Genomic DNA, 20,730 nt, shown 5'->3' with positions numbered 1-20,730 from the left:
TATGATACAAAGAAGATATTTTGATGTTATTCAATGATGAGAAAAAAGGTGTGTATACATTTCCAATTCTTAATTTTTAACATTTCATTGTACTGTATGTTGCTGAAAATATCTAGAGTTAGTGATAGTTGTAGAGGAAATAGCAAATAAAATATAAACATCAACCTTAAAGTTAAAATTTACTTATACTGAAAATGTATTTCTGATAGGTACTTACCTCTACTCACATAAATGGCTATTCTCGTTCTGTGCTGCCCTCTATATGCAAACAAATTTTACACATGCCACAGTCCTTTTATCTCCACTCAATTGGAATTGACTGATTCCAATACATCTCTCATGCAAATCATCATGTGTCAAGATTCCACCAATAAGAGTGTGACATACTCTCATGACACATGTGACTCCCTCTATTCAATTCTACTGAACTATCACTTCGAGTTTTGGCAGAGGATGGAAACACCAGTTTTTAATGTGGAGGAAGGGTGGGAAGTATGTATCAGAAATACATTTTTCAGTATAGGAAAATTACACTTCCGATACGGTACATTACCTCCACTCTCATAAGTAGCTAGAATCCCACACTGAACAGGTGGACTTTTTTAAGGGAAATCAGTGAATATATTGGAAGTGAGAAGGACATTCTATTCTTCTGTTCCAGAAAGGTAAGTTTTTAGAAGTAAGTTCTTTATTTCTAAAAATAAGCCATAAATTTATGCCTTCAAATCTAATAAAGGTTTCAAGCCTTATATCATAGATATTTAGTTTCATCGATAAACAACCCATTTCAGGGCTAACTGTTTCCAAGTTTTTTCGAGATCGTTTCAGCTTTAAAGCAAACAAGATTGTGTGGGCCAGCATGTCATCACCTGAATGTCTTGCTTTGCTGCAGGAAGCTGAAGGAAACTGCCCCAGCAGTGACCCAAAGCTGTTGCCACACAGCTCAGACTCAGAGTCTTCACAATCAGCAATGCTGACCAACTCACCCAGTACCAGCAAGATATGAAAAAAATTCACAGTCAAGAAAAACCAGAAGACCAAGTCTCCTAGCCCCAAAGAACAAGATGCTGCTGCTACAAAATCCCAACTGACTTCCCCAGCCATGATTATCAAGAGAGTTCCAGGCACCTTTCACCAACCAGACATAGCCAAGGAACTACACACATTCTTCCCCACAACAGCCTTTACCCATGTCCGACACCTCCCCAAGGGTGGCATTTGTGTCAAATACACCCATCCTCGAGAGTACACCAGCCTACTGAAGGCACCTTTACAGAAGCTAAGATTTCATTTGCAACAATTTTTAAATTATTTTTCAGATTAATCATAGTATCAGATCAATCCAAAAGATAATGTTTTTATACACAATTAGTAAACAACTACAATAATTAATACAGATTAATCATAGTATCAGATCAATCCAAAAGATAATGTTTTTATACACAATTAGTAAACAACTACAATAATGTTTATAAACAAAAGCATATAATCATAATACTTTTTCAGATTTAACTGTCAATAAAAAGCAAGCTCTTTTAGTTTAATGTGTGTGATATTACTATAAGCTATTAAAATACTGATAATAATTTAAATCACTTCATTCTTTGCTGGATATCTTTCTTATGACATGATAACACAGTACTAAATACCATGCTTTGTCAGCTAAGGCATTTTCACCCTAAGCAAACTCTTTCACATACAATTTTCAATCTTTATGAAAAATACAAAAGATAATGATGAAATTCAAACAATACAACTATGTGCTATCTAAGATCAAAACCTCTATTTATATTTTTGTTTTAGAAAATGTTTGACATGATTGTGAGATTTTGTTTTCACTAAAAACTAATTCACCTGAAAGTTTTGTCCTTATTCCATTGTAAGTTATGGAAAACTGATAAAATAACTCATAGCCCCTATATATATAAAAAAAAAAAAACATATATATATATATATATATATATCAATACATTTGAATGCTTGAAGTATTTAGACGTAAAAAGTTTCTGGGCAATTTTCTTTTATATAATTTCTTTTTACATTTGTAGCCACACAAGACTACCTTTTTTCAAACTATTTCCTCTCTCTTCTGCTATCAGCAGTATTGATGTCGTTAATTAAAAATGACTGAGAATATGAAAATAATCCTACTTGTTGGTAAGCATCCTTCCATGTGTTGCAACAGTCAATGCACTGTTCAACTGTCTTTTTCGTTGATTGAGCATATCCTTTAAAAAGTTTGTCTAACTGAATTTCCCTTGAGAATTTTTTGATCAATTCTTGGCTAACCTAAAATTTAAATCAACATTATATATGACAGTAGATATACCATCTGAGCTAAATATAACATATTTTTGAATCTGTGATAACAAAAAATGCACAACAGTTATTTTCTATTAAAGAAAAACAAAAAAATGAGGATAAATGTCATTCTAGATGCAGAACTGACAGGACAAAAATTTTCAAGCTAAACTATGTCATCAAAATTGACATGTAAAATATACACTACACATTATTTCAGTTGTTTAGACTCATATATCCATAGTAGTAAATTTTCTCTCATTTACTTTAAGGACTTTTATTCATGTATTTGAAATATCTTTTCTTTCAGGGATCAATTTCTGGCTTCTAAGTTAGCTGGAGCAATTTTTTCAAGAAGGTTGTACAAATATGAAAAACATAGCATTATTTATCTCATCTCTAATAATATATTACTCTCATAATATCTTTTTCAATAGGAAAAATTTTTACAGAAGTGATTATTATTTTAAAAACTTTTAAATTAGTAGTAAAACACAAGCCTCCAGAGCCACATTACAGATAGCAAATTCTAAATTTTCAGGTGATCAGTTATGAAATTAAGTCACTTAAAACAAAGCTGAAAGCAGAATATAAAAACGTTTTTTGATTTCCATATAACTTCAGGTAATTATGTTGCAGATTTACACCTTCCCAAAAACATATTACATTTAGTACATATGTCATTATCATTAAAAATAAACCTTATAATAAGATCAGTAAAAGAAGTATCAATCCTGTAGCTCCATCTCTTTAAATCTAAAATAGACCACATATTTATTGTTCATTAAGCTCACTAAAATTGTTGCATAACTATAAAAATTCCTTATTATTTATATGTAAAGTTGAGCTAAGAGATTAAAAGCTTCTTTTTCCAAAACAGACCTAACATATAACATATGTCAATTACTGTAATGAATATTCTTAACACAAAACACCAAAAAGTACTTCAGAAGCACAAATTACGATTTTAGTTTACTGCTGATTATCTGTCAAACAAGTAATTTCAAAGAAACACAAGTCTGATGAAATAATACAGAAATCACATGAATAATCAGTGTAATTTTTGTATCATTATAACAGATAATATTATCATCATAGTAAATGTTTACAACTTTTACAACTAAGTAGTACTATCAATAAGATTAACTCATATCATATCCAGAACACAAATAACACTCACTTTTCGAAATAGACCTGTGATCTGACTCCGACTATTATAAAAAGGAGAGTTGATCCAAATAATTCTTATTAAACTCAGAAGATAGGGTAGCTTGGTTGGTATATCACTGAGAGGTGAGGAAGCTAATTTTTCACATGGCTCTTTCAGAATTGACAGGAATTTCAAGTTGCTCTCTGCTTGCAAGAAACTGTTCTGTAAGATGAAATATATAAACAAAATACTAATTTCTGTTTGATGGGTGGCTGTACGTGTATACATGTTAAAAGTTAAGAATATATTCAATTATGTTTCTCTGTACCTTATCAAATTAATTTAAGCAGGATAATTAAATTCAGTAATTTAGTTTAAACAAATAATCAAGTAAGATTAAAATGAATCTAAGAGCTGTCTTAAGTTGAAAAAATAGCATGTGTTACTTCATTAAAACAATGTTTTACTTTAAATTTCAAAAGATGATTTCAATTGGACATTATTAATACTTCTATGAAATAACACTTAAGCTTCAGAAATTTATTACCTTGCAAGTAAGATCTCACTTGAAATTTATCTCTAATCTTATAAAAATACTAAAAAATACTTATGTAATAAAACTATTTTCCTACCTATCCATAACACTTTTTCAACAAATTGGAATATATATATGATATGATATATACATATGTGTAAATATGTATTGTAATGGTTATCTAACTCGGCTTCATGTAGTATACTGAAATAACGAGTTCCTGATTGCTCACAAAGAGTCTCAATTAGAATATTCTAATTATGTCATGTTGATAAAAAAAAGATATTCAAATAAGCTTCAGGTTCACACAAACTAACTTAATAAAACTTGCATATTACCCAAACTGTGTTAAAGTAACATACACTTTTCTTTGTGGTGAAATACATGTAAGTAAATTAATATGACATTTAAGTTAATAGCACATGTTTATAAACAATAATTTATTAAAAAATATGTGAATTAATTAGATACTAATATTTGTATATAAAAGATATAAGATTATGATACCACTTGAAATTAATTTTACAAAAACTATAGATAAATGCCCAAATGTTAAATGAACATTGTTCATTATTATGTATAAACATACAATGAATTAAAGCATAACCATCACAAGTTATACAAGTAACTTCAAACAAAGATGCATGTGTGTCTTCTAGTTTACACTTTGCAGATACTAGACTATGGCAGCACTTCAGTATCTTCATACAATTCAATATTCATGATATTGTGGATCAAATCTTTCCAACTACAATGTTATGGACTTATATTGCATTTTATTACATTCCAACAAATGGAAAACTTACAAAGTAAACCAACAACAGCAATTATTAGTCAGTAGTCAGAGCACACAACACAGTGAACTAATACAACAAGGAAAAATAACTTTCAGACATTTTACAAAAACATCTTCCTCTTTGTGAATATATACCTTCATATCACACCATTCACTTAGAACATACAATTACATCCCATTGTTGCAATACTTGCAAAACAAGTGTCATAATAGTTTGTTCTATTTTAATGCTAAGATTAGTATTTTCTTTTGATTAAAGTCCATAAGAAAAAGTTAAGGTACTTCTGTTTTAAATGTAGCCTTACCTAGTTGTCTTTCTTGTAATGTAAAAAGATATACCACACCCAAATAGAACAAAGATCTTCCCAAATGGATGTAACATAATCATAAATAACCAAACAGATAAATATGACAAAAAAGTTTGATTGGAAAATAATGAAATAAATAAAAGCATAAATAAACAAATGCAGACTAAAACACCAAAATTAACATTGTGTAATGTTTAAGCTAAGTATATATTATTAAAATGTCATTATTAAAATTTATCAAAATGTCAAAATTGAACAATCATCTATTTGCATCTCTGGATAAAATGAATCACTCATAATCACATATTTTCTTACTGTGAGTATCAAGAGCCAGACATTTATAAAGAAACACAAATTAAGATACTGAAATACTGAGATTTTCCAACTGAGAATCCATACCTAGTTAAAGAAAAATACAGTAGTCTAAGATGGAATGGTTTAACTCAGATAATAAAGGTATAAGAAAACTTACTGTTGTACAGTGCCCCAATTAAACCAACCAAACTAAACATCACATTCAACATAAATAGCACTTAAAACACATAATCATAAATTATTATCACCAAACTATAACTAGCAGTTAGAAATGAGTTACTTCAATGAAATCCAAAACTAAGTGCAGAAGAAAAATTAACAGCAAACAATCACCAGACATATAATCAGCCCTACCACAATTAAAGGAATGTACGATAACAAACTGTACCAAAGCATAAACCTACAACTAATGAAAGTTAACATTTTCCTATACTGAAAATGTATTTCCAATAGGTTCTTACCTATAGAATAGCTTACCTGATTTGTACAGCTCTCTATACACAAACATTTTTGCTTGCCACTAGCCTTGAAACTCCCACCTAACCTCAGGTTTTCATGTGAGGTAGTTGCATGACAGCATACAAATGAGCATGTGACAACCCTCCACCAACAGGAGTGCTAAACAATTCCTAGCACAGCTGACTCCCTCTATGCAGCTTAGCCCAACTTCACTTCATGAGTGAGCAAAATAAAAGGGAAAAGACACCACAAGTGGGAAGGAAGGGTGGGAAGTAAGAGAAGTGGAAAGAATCTATCAGAAATAAATTTTCAGCGTAGGAAAATGTTAACTACCGACACAATATCTTACCTCCTCTCACCGAAAAGCTAGAATCCCACACTGACCTTGTGGAGGGACAGATGTAAGAGTATCTAGATGAGCTCTCCTGAAAAAGCACCCAAAGGAAGCCCATAGGGTGTATGAATAAAGAGTATGTAATACACACCCATGGGAGCCCGCACCACTTCTGAACCAGGTATGTTCTTAGCCCGTGAAAATGATATGTCACAATAACAGCATAATCATAGGAGGGACCCCCAGAAATTAAAGGAAGGAACCCCTGGTGTAGAATGGCTAGGGTGCAGTACACTGTGTAAGGGGGGGGGGGTTAAACCTCAACAAACATGACCATGATAGGAATATCCAACCCATGGCAGGAATAGGGTCCTCAACTGTTCACCACATACACGGGAACTAGAAAGGAAGATCTTCCATTCCAAGGACACACATCATCACATATGCATGTTCAACACAACCAACACCAATAACTTCAGGAACCAACATTTGAGCAATAGTAGGAAGGTGGACAGCAATGTAGTGGTTCAACTCCAATCCAGAACCAGATGGCATTGGAAATGAATCATCCAGTCTAAAGTAGAATGTGGGTACCTGAGCCACTCACCTGTGAGGACTTATGTGACTGTTCAAGCTTCAACCAAAACAAGTAACACCCCGGGAACCAACATCCAGATTATGGTTGCAAGAAAAGTGCCCAGCTAGTGGGGTGAACTGCATTTTGACAGAAATCATCCAGTCCATAAATAAGCAGCATCTGGAATAGTACATCAGGTCTGTGGTAGGAGGAGTGTATATATACCATCTACACTAGCAGAACACCACTGCCCTATTCTCAACTGAATGAAATTGAGCATACTCAGGAGGAAGCCTCCATGGTTAAACAGTGGGCATCAATGACTTGAATGGTCATATAGTGCAGGTTTAAGAATAAATATACCTGGTCAGGCAACATTCACCACTGAGCAAGATCCATATATGCAAGAAAGGCCCCAAGAAAGAAGAAAAATATAAAAAGAGCATCTACCCACTCATAGAGAAACCATGGAGCTCAATATGGTGATGGGAGGTAGATGTTAACCTGTAGAGCAGGAAAATAATGTGAAATAAATGTATGGGAAGAGTGGTCCACATGCTGGCACAAATTATATTCTCTAACAGACGATGGAATCGGGCAGTCAGGGACATGGTAAGGTTACGGATTTGATGGGAGGAGACTTGGAATAGATGACAAACATCAGGAGACAGGGAAGAATATACCAGGTAAATTTAACCCATAAGGGTAATAGAAAAAAAATATCATGGGAAAGAGAAAGGTTCCAATGAATGAGCAAATGGGAATGGGAACCATCAAATGGAGCAGTGCAAGTCAAGTAACAGCGTAGAGCCCAGACAAAACATAAAATGCTATGTGGATCGGAATGTTGATAAAGGGGAGAAATGGGAGTGAAGGCAAAACTGTCATCCTTTGTGCCCGATGTTTGGAGAAGGAAACACTAATCTGGGTAGAGGATGACACAGATCCTGTGATGTAATGTACAAGAGACATCAAGAACAAACAGATTCAAACAATGATGTCCAAGCACCAACAGGAGGAGAAAAAGGTCTTTAAGGAGAGATGATATATGGAACAGGATGACATTGGCTTGAAATGAAAAAGTGTGACGGCATGGAGGACAATTTTGAGGTTTCAATCATGGAGGGCAATAGAATGCAGGAAACAGCGAAGGTGTTAGGAACAAAATAATAGGGTGAGAACTGGAGAAGTGAAGACATGGTGAAATCTTGTGAAATGGAAAGTGGCAGTCAAGGCTATGTGATAACCAGCAATGGTGGATATTAACAGGCCCTTGTCAAAAATCCAGGTAATGAAGAAAGTCAGATGTGGGAGAGTAGGATGTGATGGAGGAAAACCATGATGAGAAGACCAATGGTGGTAAACAACAAACTTACATTGGTAAATTGACATAGAAGAAGGGCAAATTGAATGGGAAATCAGGGATGCATAACACAAATTGTTCAAATTCTGTCTGCCAATGATCGCTATGGTAAATCCTCAATCTCCCTCAGGATTTTTTCACTGTACAAATTAAATGATTCAGGTAAAGTGACACAGTCTTGCCTCACCACTTTCTTAATCTGAACAAGATCATTTAATTCATTTTATATCTTCACTGATGCAGTTTGGTCACAATATAGGTTTTTTTAAAATTCTCAAGTCTTTACCATCAATGTCCAGTTCTTCCAACATTTTCATTAACTCCACATGCTTGACTCTATCAAAAGCTTTGGTATAATCAATAAAACATAAGAAAATGTCCTGCTTCATTTCTACTGCCCTCTCCAAGAGCATTCACACCATGAATGTAGTATTTCTCGTATCATGATCTTCAATAAAACCACATTGAACTTTTGCAATCTTCAGTCTTATTCTGTTTCTAGCTCTCATCATCAACATCTTTAATAGGATATTTATCATATAGCTCATTAAACTGATGGTTCAATGGTTTTCACATTCAATGGCTCCAGGTCTTTAGGAGAGTTCAATAAAAATTGATTTATTGAGATCCTCAGGTATTTCACCACTTTCATAAATCTCATTAATAATAGTTGTTCACTTTTTTACACAAAATTCTTCCAAAAGTTTACTAATTCTATTACAATTTCATCTGGTCCTGTAGCTTTATGTTTTTTTTCATTCTGTTGATAACTGTTCACACTTCTGACTTAAGAATTTTCAATCTATTCATGTTCTTCTTGATTGATGGCTTGTCTTCACATCTGTCGTGGAATAAATTTTCAATATATTCTGTCCATCTCTTCAATACTTGTTTTCCTTCCATAATTACCTTCCATTCTTAGCTTTTCTACATTCATTAGCAGTGCATCCTCCTTTACCTATGATGTTTTTAATATTCCTATACATTGATATAACATCTTTATCCTTTTGTTTTTCTATTTATATGCACTTTTCATTAAGACATTTTTCCTTTTCTTCATTGCACAGTAATTGAATTATTTTGTCAAGTTTCTTATACTCTTCCATACTATGGGTTTTCATCTTCCTTCTATCTTACATGAGCTCAAGGATTTCCTCTAACACCCATTTCTGTTTCTTTTGCCATTATTTTAATGGAATAACCTCCTTGACTGTTTCAACTAGTGCTTCTTTAAAAATTTCCCATTTTGACATACTTTCTTCATCTTCAAGTTCTTGAAAATGGTCTTTAATTACAACTGTATATCTTTCTTTTAATCATTTTTTCCCCATTCTGCAGTCAGCCCCCGGGTAAGTTTTGGATTGTTATGCTGTATTCCTGAATCTTCTATTGATGGTAATGTAATCAATTTTGTTTCTAACATTATCTCCAGAACTTTTCTATGTATACCTTCTTTTCGAGTAATGCTTAAACCATGTGTTCATAATGACTTAATCATTTGCAACACACCAATCAATCCATTTCTCTCCTCTTTCATTTTTCTCTCCGAGTCCATGCAGTCCAACAATATTATCCACTTGCTGGCAACCAGTTTTGGCATTTATATCTCCCATCACTATGACCACTTCTTGAGGTCTTTATTGTTTTATCAAGGTTTTCATTTCTATGCATATAATTGTACTATTACTATGTTGAAAGGTTTAGCCTTTATTTTCACATGCATCACTCTATCAAATATTGCCCAAAATCCATGCAAACACTTTGAGATTTCTTCCTACAAAATCAAACCAACTCCTCTTTCATACATCTGACTTCTTGGATAAATTATCTTCATATCTTCTGAAACAATAGTTCCAACATCTTTCCAATGTGCTTCACACAGACCTAGAAAATTTTGTCTTTAACCTCCTGCTTGACATTAAACAGTTTTCCAATTTGGTGTAGAGTCTTCACATTCCTCATTGCCACTTTGAAAACTTTCTTCTGGGTGTGGACAACAGTATGATGACAGTCAGAAGTCACCTGTCACACAAAGCTTTCCTTACTGGGTGAGATATCCTCCCCATTTCTAACAAGGAAACCATTGTGGTTTTTCCTTGCCTCATGAAATACCAAAATATTGCAGTAGGTTGCCATTTCTTGCTGCAGGTTGCAGTGTTCAACTAGTTTGAGCAGATCTCCTCTATCATTGTACCAGTTGCACCAGGTATCTACCAAATGAGAAGATCCACCATCCTGCACCCCCAATGGCTTAAATTGTAACCATGGTAATGGAGACTACTAGTCCAAGGGTGACCCAGAGACTACAGCAGCTATAGATTACTTGTCTAACTGTTACCCTGACAGTTGACTGTCCTACTGCTGGATGCAGTTTAACATCACATCTAGTACATGAGGATTTAAAAACCTGTTTCTGATAAAAATTATAAGTAAAACTTGCACTCATATACTGAAATGGAATATCAGAAGGCCCTATAACTTCCAATACTACAATTTATCCCACTACAACAACAACAACAATGAAAAAAACATTACCAATGAATAATAATAATAAAACCACTGAAATTGGAGAAGTTATAATTTTCCTAAATGAAAATGTATTTCCAATAGGTACTTCTCTCTTCTCACAAGATTAGCTTTTCTCATTTTATGCTGCTCTCTATATGCAAACTTTTTCAGAAATGGATGTCACAAGCTTTCGCCATCCCTCTGTTGGAATCAAAAGTTCCAACACATCCTTCATGCATCACCTCTCCACCAATAGGAGAGCACTACTATCAAGTGCCACATGTGACTCCCTCTACATGCCACTAGTGAATTATCACTTTGGTGTTTGGCAATAGACATGAGCACCGGAAGAGGATGGGTGGGAAGTGTGAGTGGAGGGAAGTACCTATCGGAAATACATTTTTATTTAGGAAAATTATAACTTCCAATAAAATACTCTCCCTCTGCTCACAAGATTAGCTTGAATCCCACATTGAAATGGATGATGTGTAGGTAGTGGGAGATGAACGTGTGTGGAGTCGTCTACATGCCCGATCGTAGAATCTCATCCAATGGCTGATGAAGACGATAGGCAAGGTAAAAGGTAAGGTGACTGATTTGATGCAAGGAAACATGAAAGAGATCATGATGGGATGGAAAGACAATGAGGAATAGGCCAACTGTATCAAACATCGATCCCAATTGGTTAGGGTAACCAAGCAATATAACTATGGAGGGCACAGACAGGACAGAGGAGTCTATCCAGATCAAGATGAGGGAAGAGATGAGATACAGAGGACAGGCAGATAGGGAAAAAGGAGGACTGACCTTGTTGAGCTGCAGAGATCTTAGGAAGGAAAGCATGATCCAGATAAAGGATAAAGTAGGAGGAGTGGTACAAGGTCCTGGTAACGTCGAGGGCGAAAATATGAAAAAATGGTGAACAGAGGTTATGTATAAAAGACAGCTTACATGTTGCATACAGTATTTCACATATCCTGTTAATATATTTTCTCATTCCTACTCTTTAACAAAATTTCCATACCTAAGCAGTTTTATACACGTGTCCTCCTTGAAGGGATATTATGTGCTTGCATTTTTAATGCACTATGTATAATTATTAGGCATCAAAAAATTTAACCTCTGAATTTCAGCTGGTTAAGTTGAAACTATCAGTGTGCAGTAGTAGCACTCATATTAATTATAAAAGAATTACCAGGCCTTTTCTAATCATTAACCCTTGCACAAATATGGCTACAGCCAACTCCTCCTACTGTACTTTCTTCATAGGTTTTTCAATCAATCCACAAGTCAACAGCTTTATATCATTGGGATAAAAACACTTGCACTCCTATGACTGTAAATAATGTAACCATTGTTTCTAAAACAGTACCCACAGCATTATTACTTGATAACAAAAGTCATTCTAACATCACTGGTATATTGAATTTCTCCCTATCACCTACCAACATAATAGGCTCACACAACATCAACTCCAGTGGGAGAGATCCTTAGAAGATTAACAAAATACAATTTGAGGAACTATGTAGCAAATAGGATGTATGGCTTTCAGTCACCGTGCACAGCAGTATTATATAAAACTTAATTTTTATTAAACTCTTTTAACAAAAATAATTAGTGTTGAAATATTGAAAAATTCATAAACCTGTTTTAGTCATGTACATAAAAATATACCAATTCAAACATTTCTTGATTTTGCAAAAATCTATTAGTTCAATTAATCAAATTCCTTGTAATGAAATATGTAATTCAATTGCAATAAAACACACAGTCACATGTGATATCATCATATTCAAGAGTTAAGAATTTTAAAAGCAATTTCTGATCCTAAATTAAATACAATATGACATGGTACCTGTATTTCTGCTGAGAGTTTTAAAAACTGATAAGCATATGAAGATTTTCCAAGCTCTAGTATTGAGAGAATTTTGTGTATTCCAGGCTTTTCTAACTGTTGACTAATGCTACACAGATCATCACAGCGCTGTCTCCAGAATTCAATTTCTTCTGCTGGTCCCAAATTCTCACCTGTATGAGCAGTCTCTTGAGCTAAGAGAGCTTCTTTTATCTGTTTAATCCAATGCACCACAACACCTAAAACAAGGCAACACATGTCTACTTTTATATGATGTTTTTAAAACTGCTGCCTCTCACCATATTAGTTATAACGAAACAGAACAGTCAAGGACTGCTTTGTTTCTAGTATCAAAACATAATCAGATTTATACAAATTATAATCATTATAAAAAAAATGTACTTTTCCACACAAATGTTTGAAGGGTTTACAATACACTGAATGAAACAATCATAAATTACAAACATACCCTACACTTAGGATAAGATATTTGGTAATTTATAATTTCTGATAACTATAGGATGTTTTTGAGAACAGTTGCTAATGAAATGACTGACAATAAACATGATGTATTTTTAATTGCTTTTGTTTGTTTGTCAAATTTTGTCCAAAGTTACTCAAAGGCTACCTGTACCATTCATCCCTAATTAAGAAAAGATGCAAATAAAGGGATGGCATCTAGTCAACACTACCCACTGCCAACTCATGGACTTCTATATAACCAGCAAAAAGTGAGTTTGACCATCACATTATAATGCCCTCATGGCTAAAAGGGTGAGAATGTTCTGTGACAGTATTTGAATCCATGACCTGCAGATTGTGAAATGAGTGTCCCAACCACCAGGCCATACAAGGCCCATTACTTATGTGGGAAAGAAGATTCCAATTTTATCTGTTCTCTTTTCATTGAAGATTATACTGTCAAAATTTAGAATATAATTTTTTCCTCAATTGTAAAAATAAAAGCCTTATACTTCTTAATGGTATAAATATATACTGTGTTGTTGTTGGGCTTAGGATTCTTCTACAGTAGGTGTCTGCGACTTGTTGATAATAAATTAAACAACAAATGAATAGCACGTACTTCACTTGTTCTCAAAATAATATATATATATATATTTGGAACAAGTTAAACGTATGTACAACAAATTCTTCACACCACTGAGACTATAGTCATATCATATACACTATATATATATGGTTCTCTTCTTCTTGTCAAAAGTTCACTTAGGCCTATTCAATTGCTTAAGAATTTCAGTTGACAAGCCGAACTATCTTCTCTATTACTATCGCACTAGTATTCTGTGTGTGATTCACTTACAATTGTGACATGAGTTACCGTAATCATTTGGTCTTCTTTCTTCAAAATATCCTCTGTTCTTTTTGTCAGAGTGCACTCAGGCTGTTTCAATATTTTTAGAATCATACTTTGATGAAATAAGTTATTCTTCTTATTTTATTTTCTAGTGTTAGTCTTACTTTAACATATTAAATGTTAGGCCTATCACATCTATGGTAGTTAACTTCATGCCAAACTTTTCCTTCCTTGTAATTTCACTTTCTTCTGCTATTGTCTGTTTACTGTTTCCACTTGTCTCACACTATTTATATGTTTATCACTTAATCGTTTGCCCGCCTTATAGAAATCTCTATATTCTCAACATCAATGTATTGCATGCAACATTCAATATTCTCAATGTCAATGAATTATAAATACAACTTCCAACAATCATTTGCTTTTAACTCATATTATAACAAAAACTAAACAATAATAAGATATTCATTCACAAAATAAATTAATCAATAATATCTAAGTTAAACAATCTTTCATATCATGACATATACATTTTTACTTAACTGTGTTACCAGGTTCTTTTACTTCATTATTTTAGTGAAAATATTGTTCTGATTCATCCTATGAAAATGTATTTCCAATAATACTTGCCACTGCTGACACTTATAGCTATTACTCAACCTCCAGGGTTCCTTCCTTTGCCCATCTAAGCATTGGTCTAATTTTTTCTCCCTTGAGTCAGTCTTTTATACCCCACTCAATTGCCCATGGCAATATTTGTCTTGTGACACTCTCCACCTACATCAATGCACCTTCTAACTTGGTACTGTATATAAGCACCTCATTCACATAATGTTATCTCTTTTTTGAGACTGACGCCGTCCCAGTCTCTAACACCAGCTCTCAGTGGGGAGTAAGGGTGGGAAAGAGTAAGGGTGGGAAAGAGTCAGTGGAGGTAAGTATTACTGGAAATACATTTTCAATTTAGGAAAATTTTAACTTCCAAAACATACTTATTTCCGCTGACACTTATAACTAAAATCCCACACTGAGAAGGTGGAGGGGCCAGTGAAGACATTATCCATACAGAAAGCATCTGCATAGATCAGGGGTGTGCTAAGAGAAGATTGGTAACCTAGTGGGGGAGCTGAAATAATCCAAAACAAGTATACTCTTCAAGCTAAACTTAATTCCTGTATTGTGGGTGGAATTGTACATCAGTGATCATCATCAATACTCGGAGTTGGAATTAAGGGGTCTTGGTCCCTATATCTCACTTTGGTGGCTCGGTGAAATATATTGTTGTCATGGTTAATAGCCTATACAATCAGCTAAGTCTAATTATTAATTATTTACTAATTAATTTTTAAGTACTAACAAGTTTTACATTTTATTTGATAATCTACTGCCTTGAGAATGAGGACAGTAACACAGAATTCAGGAGCAGAATAGACATACAAGTCTTTGTAATTACAATCTACCAATAACAGCCCATCATGCCAGAGAATAACACAAAATAAAGTGGAGCAATACTAAACTAACAGAATATGAACCACACACAAGAAAAGGAAAGAAGCCTTCTACATCCACTTAACCAATAACATACATAGCCAACCTAACACAGAAGTCAGCAAAATCTGGATACCTTTCTTAAAACCATTCAAATATGTTGGGTGATTTAAGTCCTAATAAGGAAGACCTCAGTATGTGTATAGCACACCAGCATTTCTATCAAGAAGACCTAAGTTCGAATCCAAGCTACTATCACCACAGAAACAGTCCTTCTCGTATGCTTTCTTAAGGACAGTAGCAGGTTAACAGCCAAAACATAGGATAAAAGCAAGTAATAATTAAAGAAAAATAATCTAATTAATATTTAGACTTAGATGATCATATAGATTACTAACCATGACAATGCTGATATTTCATATTATGGCACCCTTACTCAACAGTATGACTGTGATATGTAATTATAAGAGATTACAACAAAATGCATCATAACCAATCTTATCAATAATTGAATTTATTTAATCAGCTCAACAAGATTTTAGTTGTGCACCTACTGTGTAATTTCAATTAATTTATAATCTTTAATAAATATAAGAATACTATAAATTCACATTAATTAATTAATTAACTACACGAACAAGTCAAATTCAAGTAACTAACATACATTTTAATCCACTACTAATTTCATTTTACAGCCAGCATAGTCATCATTAATAACCCTAAACATACTGCAAAAATACTTAATACTTGTAATTTCCAGTTTATACTAACCACTACCTCAGGCCTGGCATGGCCAGGTAGTTAGGGCGCTTGACTCGCAATCTGAGGGTCGCGGGTTCAAATCCCCATCACACCAAACATGCTCGCCCTTTCAGACGTGGGGGCGTTATAATGTGATGGTCAATCCCACTATTCATTTGTAAAAGACTAGCCCAAGAGTTGGCGGTGGGTGGTGATGACTAGCTGCTTTCCCTCTAGTCTTACACTGCTAAATTAGGGACAGCTAGTGCAGATAGCCCTCATGTAGATTTGTGCAAAATTCAAAACAAACAAACCACTACCTCATTATTCGTTATTTTAAAAATATGTGAAAAACAAAAAAATATCAAACAGCATCTCTCTTTTCACCTTTTATCACTTTTGTATTATGAAACTATTAATACAAAAATATTTCTATTCTGCACAAAACAAATTTAAAATGCTTATGTATTTTTCTGTCTTTTCTGTAGTTCAGAGCAAACCAAATAATTCTCATATAACACACACCTCCATAAAGAAGATTACCACTGTGGTGATTACAAATATTATATTTTACTCTTCCATAACTAGTAAAGGACATATTGTAATTGATGTAGATTCAAATGCATTTTATAAATTTTTATGCAACTATTCTGTATGTTGTTAAGACATCCTTTTAAGCCATACATGAGATCATATACTTGTATTAGTCCTCTAATTGACATAAAGATTACATACTACAATGCTTTTTCTATAAGACTTTTACTTACTTGGGGATGCCAAGCCCTCCTGAAGTTATACTTATTTAAAGAGGTGGTACAAAAATATACAAGTTAGTATGAGTTGGGAGGAGAGGATCTAACCCTTGAATATATGTAATGAGAATGATCATAGACAGGTTTGTTTGTTTTGTTTAATTCTGTGAAAAACTACAAACTATGCAAACCATCCCTCATTTTGAAGTGATAGACTAGAAAAAAGCAGCTAGTCAACATCACCCACTGACAGCTCTTGGGCTACTCTTGTCAAACTGAATAGTGGGACTTTACATTCTTTTGTGGTAGTGGTATACAAACCACAAAACCTCAGATCTACAGTCCAGCATACTAGCCACTGGGCCAAGCACAGCCCCAATGATATAGGTAAACTAAGTTGATTGTAGGATCTTTGTCTGACTTAAAAATAAAAATTGTGGTATATACATTCTTCTTAGTATTAAGTCTTTCTGTGCATGTATTTTTATTTCATCATGCTCTCTGCCCCAATATCCAATTGTAGTCTCAGTAATGAATCTACAGGCCAGTTAGTTGAGTAAAGACTTTTTGTGTATTAATAAAAAAATTTGATTTATTTGTACACTATGGTTTGTTTTTCCTTTGCTGTCAGTGTTTAAATTATTCTCAGCACACAGCTTCTGGGACCTGAATTTTGCTAATAGTTATAACTATCTGTTGGATATCATTGAGCCTGAATACCACACCATGAAGAGCAAAATGATAACTCAAGCAATACATGCTTTCAAACTTTAACTTTCACAGAATTGCAAAAAGCAGTTTCCTTCGAGTAATTACTGTGTCAAAAAAAAAAGTATTTCTATATAGATAGCCCACTTAGTATTCACAGTTGTGTCATATCTTTAAAACTTTTCTTTATCTCCAGTACACATATATATATATGTTTGGAAAAAATTCTAAATTCTAAACATTACTCAACCTTAATAAGGTTTGTTTGATAACAAGGAAAGCTTAGAATAATACTATATTTTCTACATTTTTCTCAGTAATATTAAATATTTTAGTCTAAGAGTTTCAAAACACACCTTCAATTCTTTGAATCAAATCCTTGTCTTTAGCAGCTTCTTCTTCAGTAATGCCCTCTGTTTCCATGGGTATATACAAAATAGTTTGCCTAATTTGTTTATAATGAAATTCAGTCAAGCTTGCTAAGAATTTATGAAGCTGACTAGAAAAGTCTTTCTTAATGCCTGAGATTTATGATAAGGAAAGTAAGATCATATAAATTATTTATTAATACTTAAAATGTATTGTATAATATCAACTACCCACTTCCTAAAACCAGAGTTCCAGGTTAATTATTAACAATTAAATGTCTCTATTACATTAGTTCATAATTCATATAACAATTTTGTGAGCTAACTATAATGAGTAATGAGTGACAAATGAAATCTTGAACGACCCTAAACAAGTATTCTGATACATTCTGGCAAGTTTCATATATACATATAAAATATTGGTGTGCATTGAAATTAAACAGGAAAAGAAAGATTAAGTAACATTATAAATTTAAAAAATACTTAGAATTTCAAAGAAATGTAAGAATATCAGTCAACACATCTTTATTTTGGAATAAGCATACAAAATTACTTGTAATTCTATTCAACCTTTTTCAAAAAATATGATATTTTCATATGCTTGCACTTTCCTTAGCTAAATTAAAGCATTACTTTTTGCAAAAACAAATCCCATTTTCTAATTCCTTCAACAAGAATCAAAATATATAGAATTCTCTAAATTATTAACTTTAATTGTTAGTACACTACATTAAACTTTGTGGCAGACAATTTAACTAGTTCATATACAGTAAAACATTTTTTTCTTCTGTATAGTTTATATTTCACTCACAAGCTTCAGTTGTACTTCAGTCTATGGACAAATTGATAATTAAGCAATGATTAAGAACACATAATTGAAACATTAAATTACCAGCATATATTGAAAAGAGAAATGTCATGCTATACTGTTGAGGCTCAATGTAAACAAAATGTTTGTTCATCTTTGGCATTAACTACATCCTGGAATCTGTTACTAACACTTACCACCAACCTTTGGTATACATTTGACAGAATAAATAACAATCGTTAAGCAAATTAACTCCAACTGTTGTAAGAATTTGAATTCTTTCCCATTTGTCTCTCAGATAGCCTTTGAAAACATCCCAGAGCAGTACAATTTGGTTCAGGCCAGTGCTCTAAGATGGTTAAAACAGATTCTGGATGTTGTTTCAAACCACTGTTTGATATGGCTTACTGTATGGCATTTCAGCACTCTTCAGAACATCACAATACAACAAGGCCTTAAGTAATTTTAATAATACAGTGTGTTCATCACTCACATTTTAAGCTTATATTAATATATAATTCTTAGGTTTTTATGGCCAATCATAAAAACATGAAATTGCATACTGATTTAAATCTCATATTACTGTTAAAGAAAGGATAATGACAATAAATATAAAATATCCAGAAGCTTCTTGCTTCTTCAAATGTCTCCTGTACAATGACCATGAACAGCTACATGTAGAAGCACACTGAACAAAGATACAACAAATGTAAACTGTTTAAACAATCTCATACATTTCCTTGTGATAAAAGGAAAATGAGAAAAAAGTCATCAAAATTTAAATATTAATATATAGAGACAAATAACTAAAAATTACTTTGAATTTCACAAAAAAAGGATACTATCAGGCCATGTTTTATTTCCAAAAATCAGCAATGAATAAACTTTTGAGACTAGTTGCATAAGACTTTCTGTTACTTCTCCTTTCAAACTTCCGAACTGCAAGACTTTCTGAAAATTTTCTAAGGTGACACGAGAGCTGCATGAAGTTTTAATGTAGTAAAAAATTTCTTCAACTAGTTCTGAAGGAACAGTATATTTTAAGCAAAGATTTTGGTCCTTGTCAATGTAAACAAGCAGAACGTCTAAGGATTCATCAACCAAAAAACGAAAAATGATGTCATCATGGTAATCCCTCCACATGCTGTTCTTCAATCCAGACAGGATAATTCTTTGGTGGATAATATTACACTATAAAAATGTCATTATAATAACAATTAAAATTTATTCATGTAATGTATGTAAACAATCTTTAATTTATCAAAAACAACAAACTTAATAATATAACTCTATGATGAACAGACATTTAAAGATAAATTCTAGCACATTAATAATTTTTTGTGTAAATATTTGTATTCTATTAAACATTGAGTTTTAGCCTGAAAACACTTACCTATACTAACTTGGATAATATCCATCTGAGAAACTAGCAGCACACTTTATAATAATGAGTAGTTGTCATTAAGGTGCTAAAATAGTTATTTTCAAATGAGCTTTAGAGCTTTATTAAAGAGTTGAGAAAAAATAACTAGCCACACAGCATGTTGTACATCAACATGACTTCTGCATTGCCTGAATTTGTCATACTTTCTATGTTTGTAATTCAACTGTTGGTATCCAGCAGCTGAAACAGGCAAAGTTTTATGCTCAGGAATACCTCTTAGACATTTGTAGTTATATCCTGTTCCATTACAAGCACATGACAATAATCTGCAAGGGATCAAACTCCATTACTACATATTGAATCAAAGACCTTCCTACAATAGTTACTTGTTGCTTTTTTGTTAATGTACCTAGGCTTTCATTGCCACCAGGACATATCTAATATTCAACCTGCTCAGTAACTGTCCATCTTGCCTTTGCTTGCACCTCTGGTAAACAAGAAGCGGGAACCAATAGTTAGATGTCCTATTGGGGGGTGCAGCACAACTACCAAGCAACAGTGCCAGATGTGTTCCCACTTCTGACAGGAGCATTATTATAGTATTTTGGCACTTGTGTATAAAGTTAAAATCATAAATAATATTCAATGTTAAACTAGTACACAAT

The 20,730-nt window shown here is 33.1% G+C and overlaps 1 protein-coding gene across 1 annotated transcript in view; it reads right to left on the bottom strand.

The window, feature by feature from the left end:
• Positions 1-20,730, bottom strand: part of LOC111083593 (dynein heavy chain 2, axonemal-like) — a gene marked incomplete at its 3' end in the record, with an annotated part of 41,339 nt that overhangs the window by 10,884 nt on the left and 9,725 nt on the right. Inside the window, exons 3-7 of the mRNA XM_022380210.1 lie at positions 19,524-19,872; positions 17,862-18,026; positions 12,502-12,740; positions 3,482-3,673; positions 2,152-2,289 (exon numbers count right to left, since the gene is read on the bottom strand). Coding sequence (XP_022235918.1) covers positions 2,152-2,289; positions 3,482-3,673; positions 12,502-12,740; positions 17,862-18,026; positions 19,524-19,872 — 1,083 coding nt within the window. The remainder of the gene's footprint in view (positions 1-2,151; positions 2,290-3,481; positions 3,674-12,501; positions 12,741-17,861; positions 18,027-19,523; positions 19,873-20,730) is intronic.

This window comes from Limulus polyphemus, unplaced genomic scaffold (assembly GCF_000517525.1).
Source record: "Limulus polyphemus unplaced genomic scaffold, Limulus_polyphemus-2.1.2 Scaffold143, whole genome shotgun sequence".
NCBI lineage: Eukaryota > Metazoa > Arthropoda > Merostomata > Xiphosura > Limulidae > Limulus > Limulus polyphemus.
Note: the sequence above shows the minus strand (reverse complement) of the source record. Positions and strands in the feature narration are given on the sequence as shown.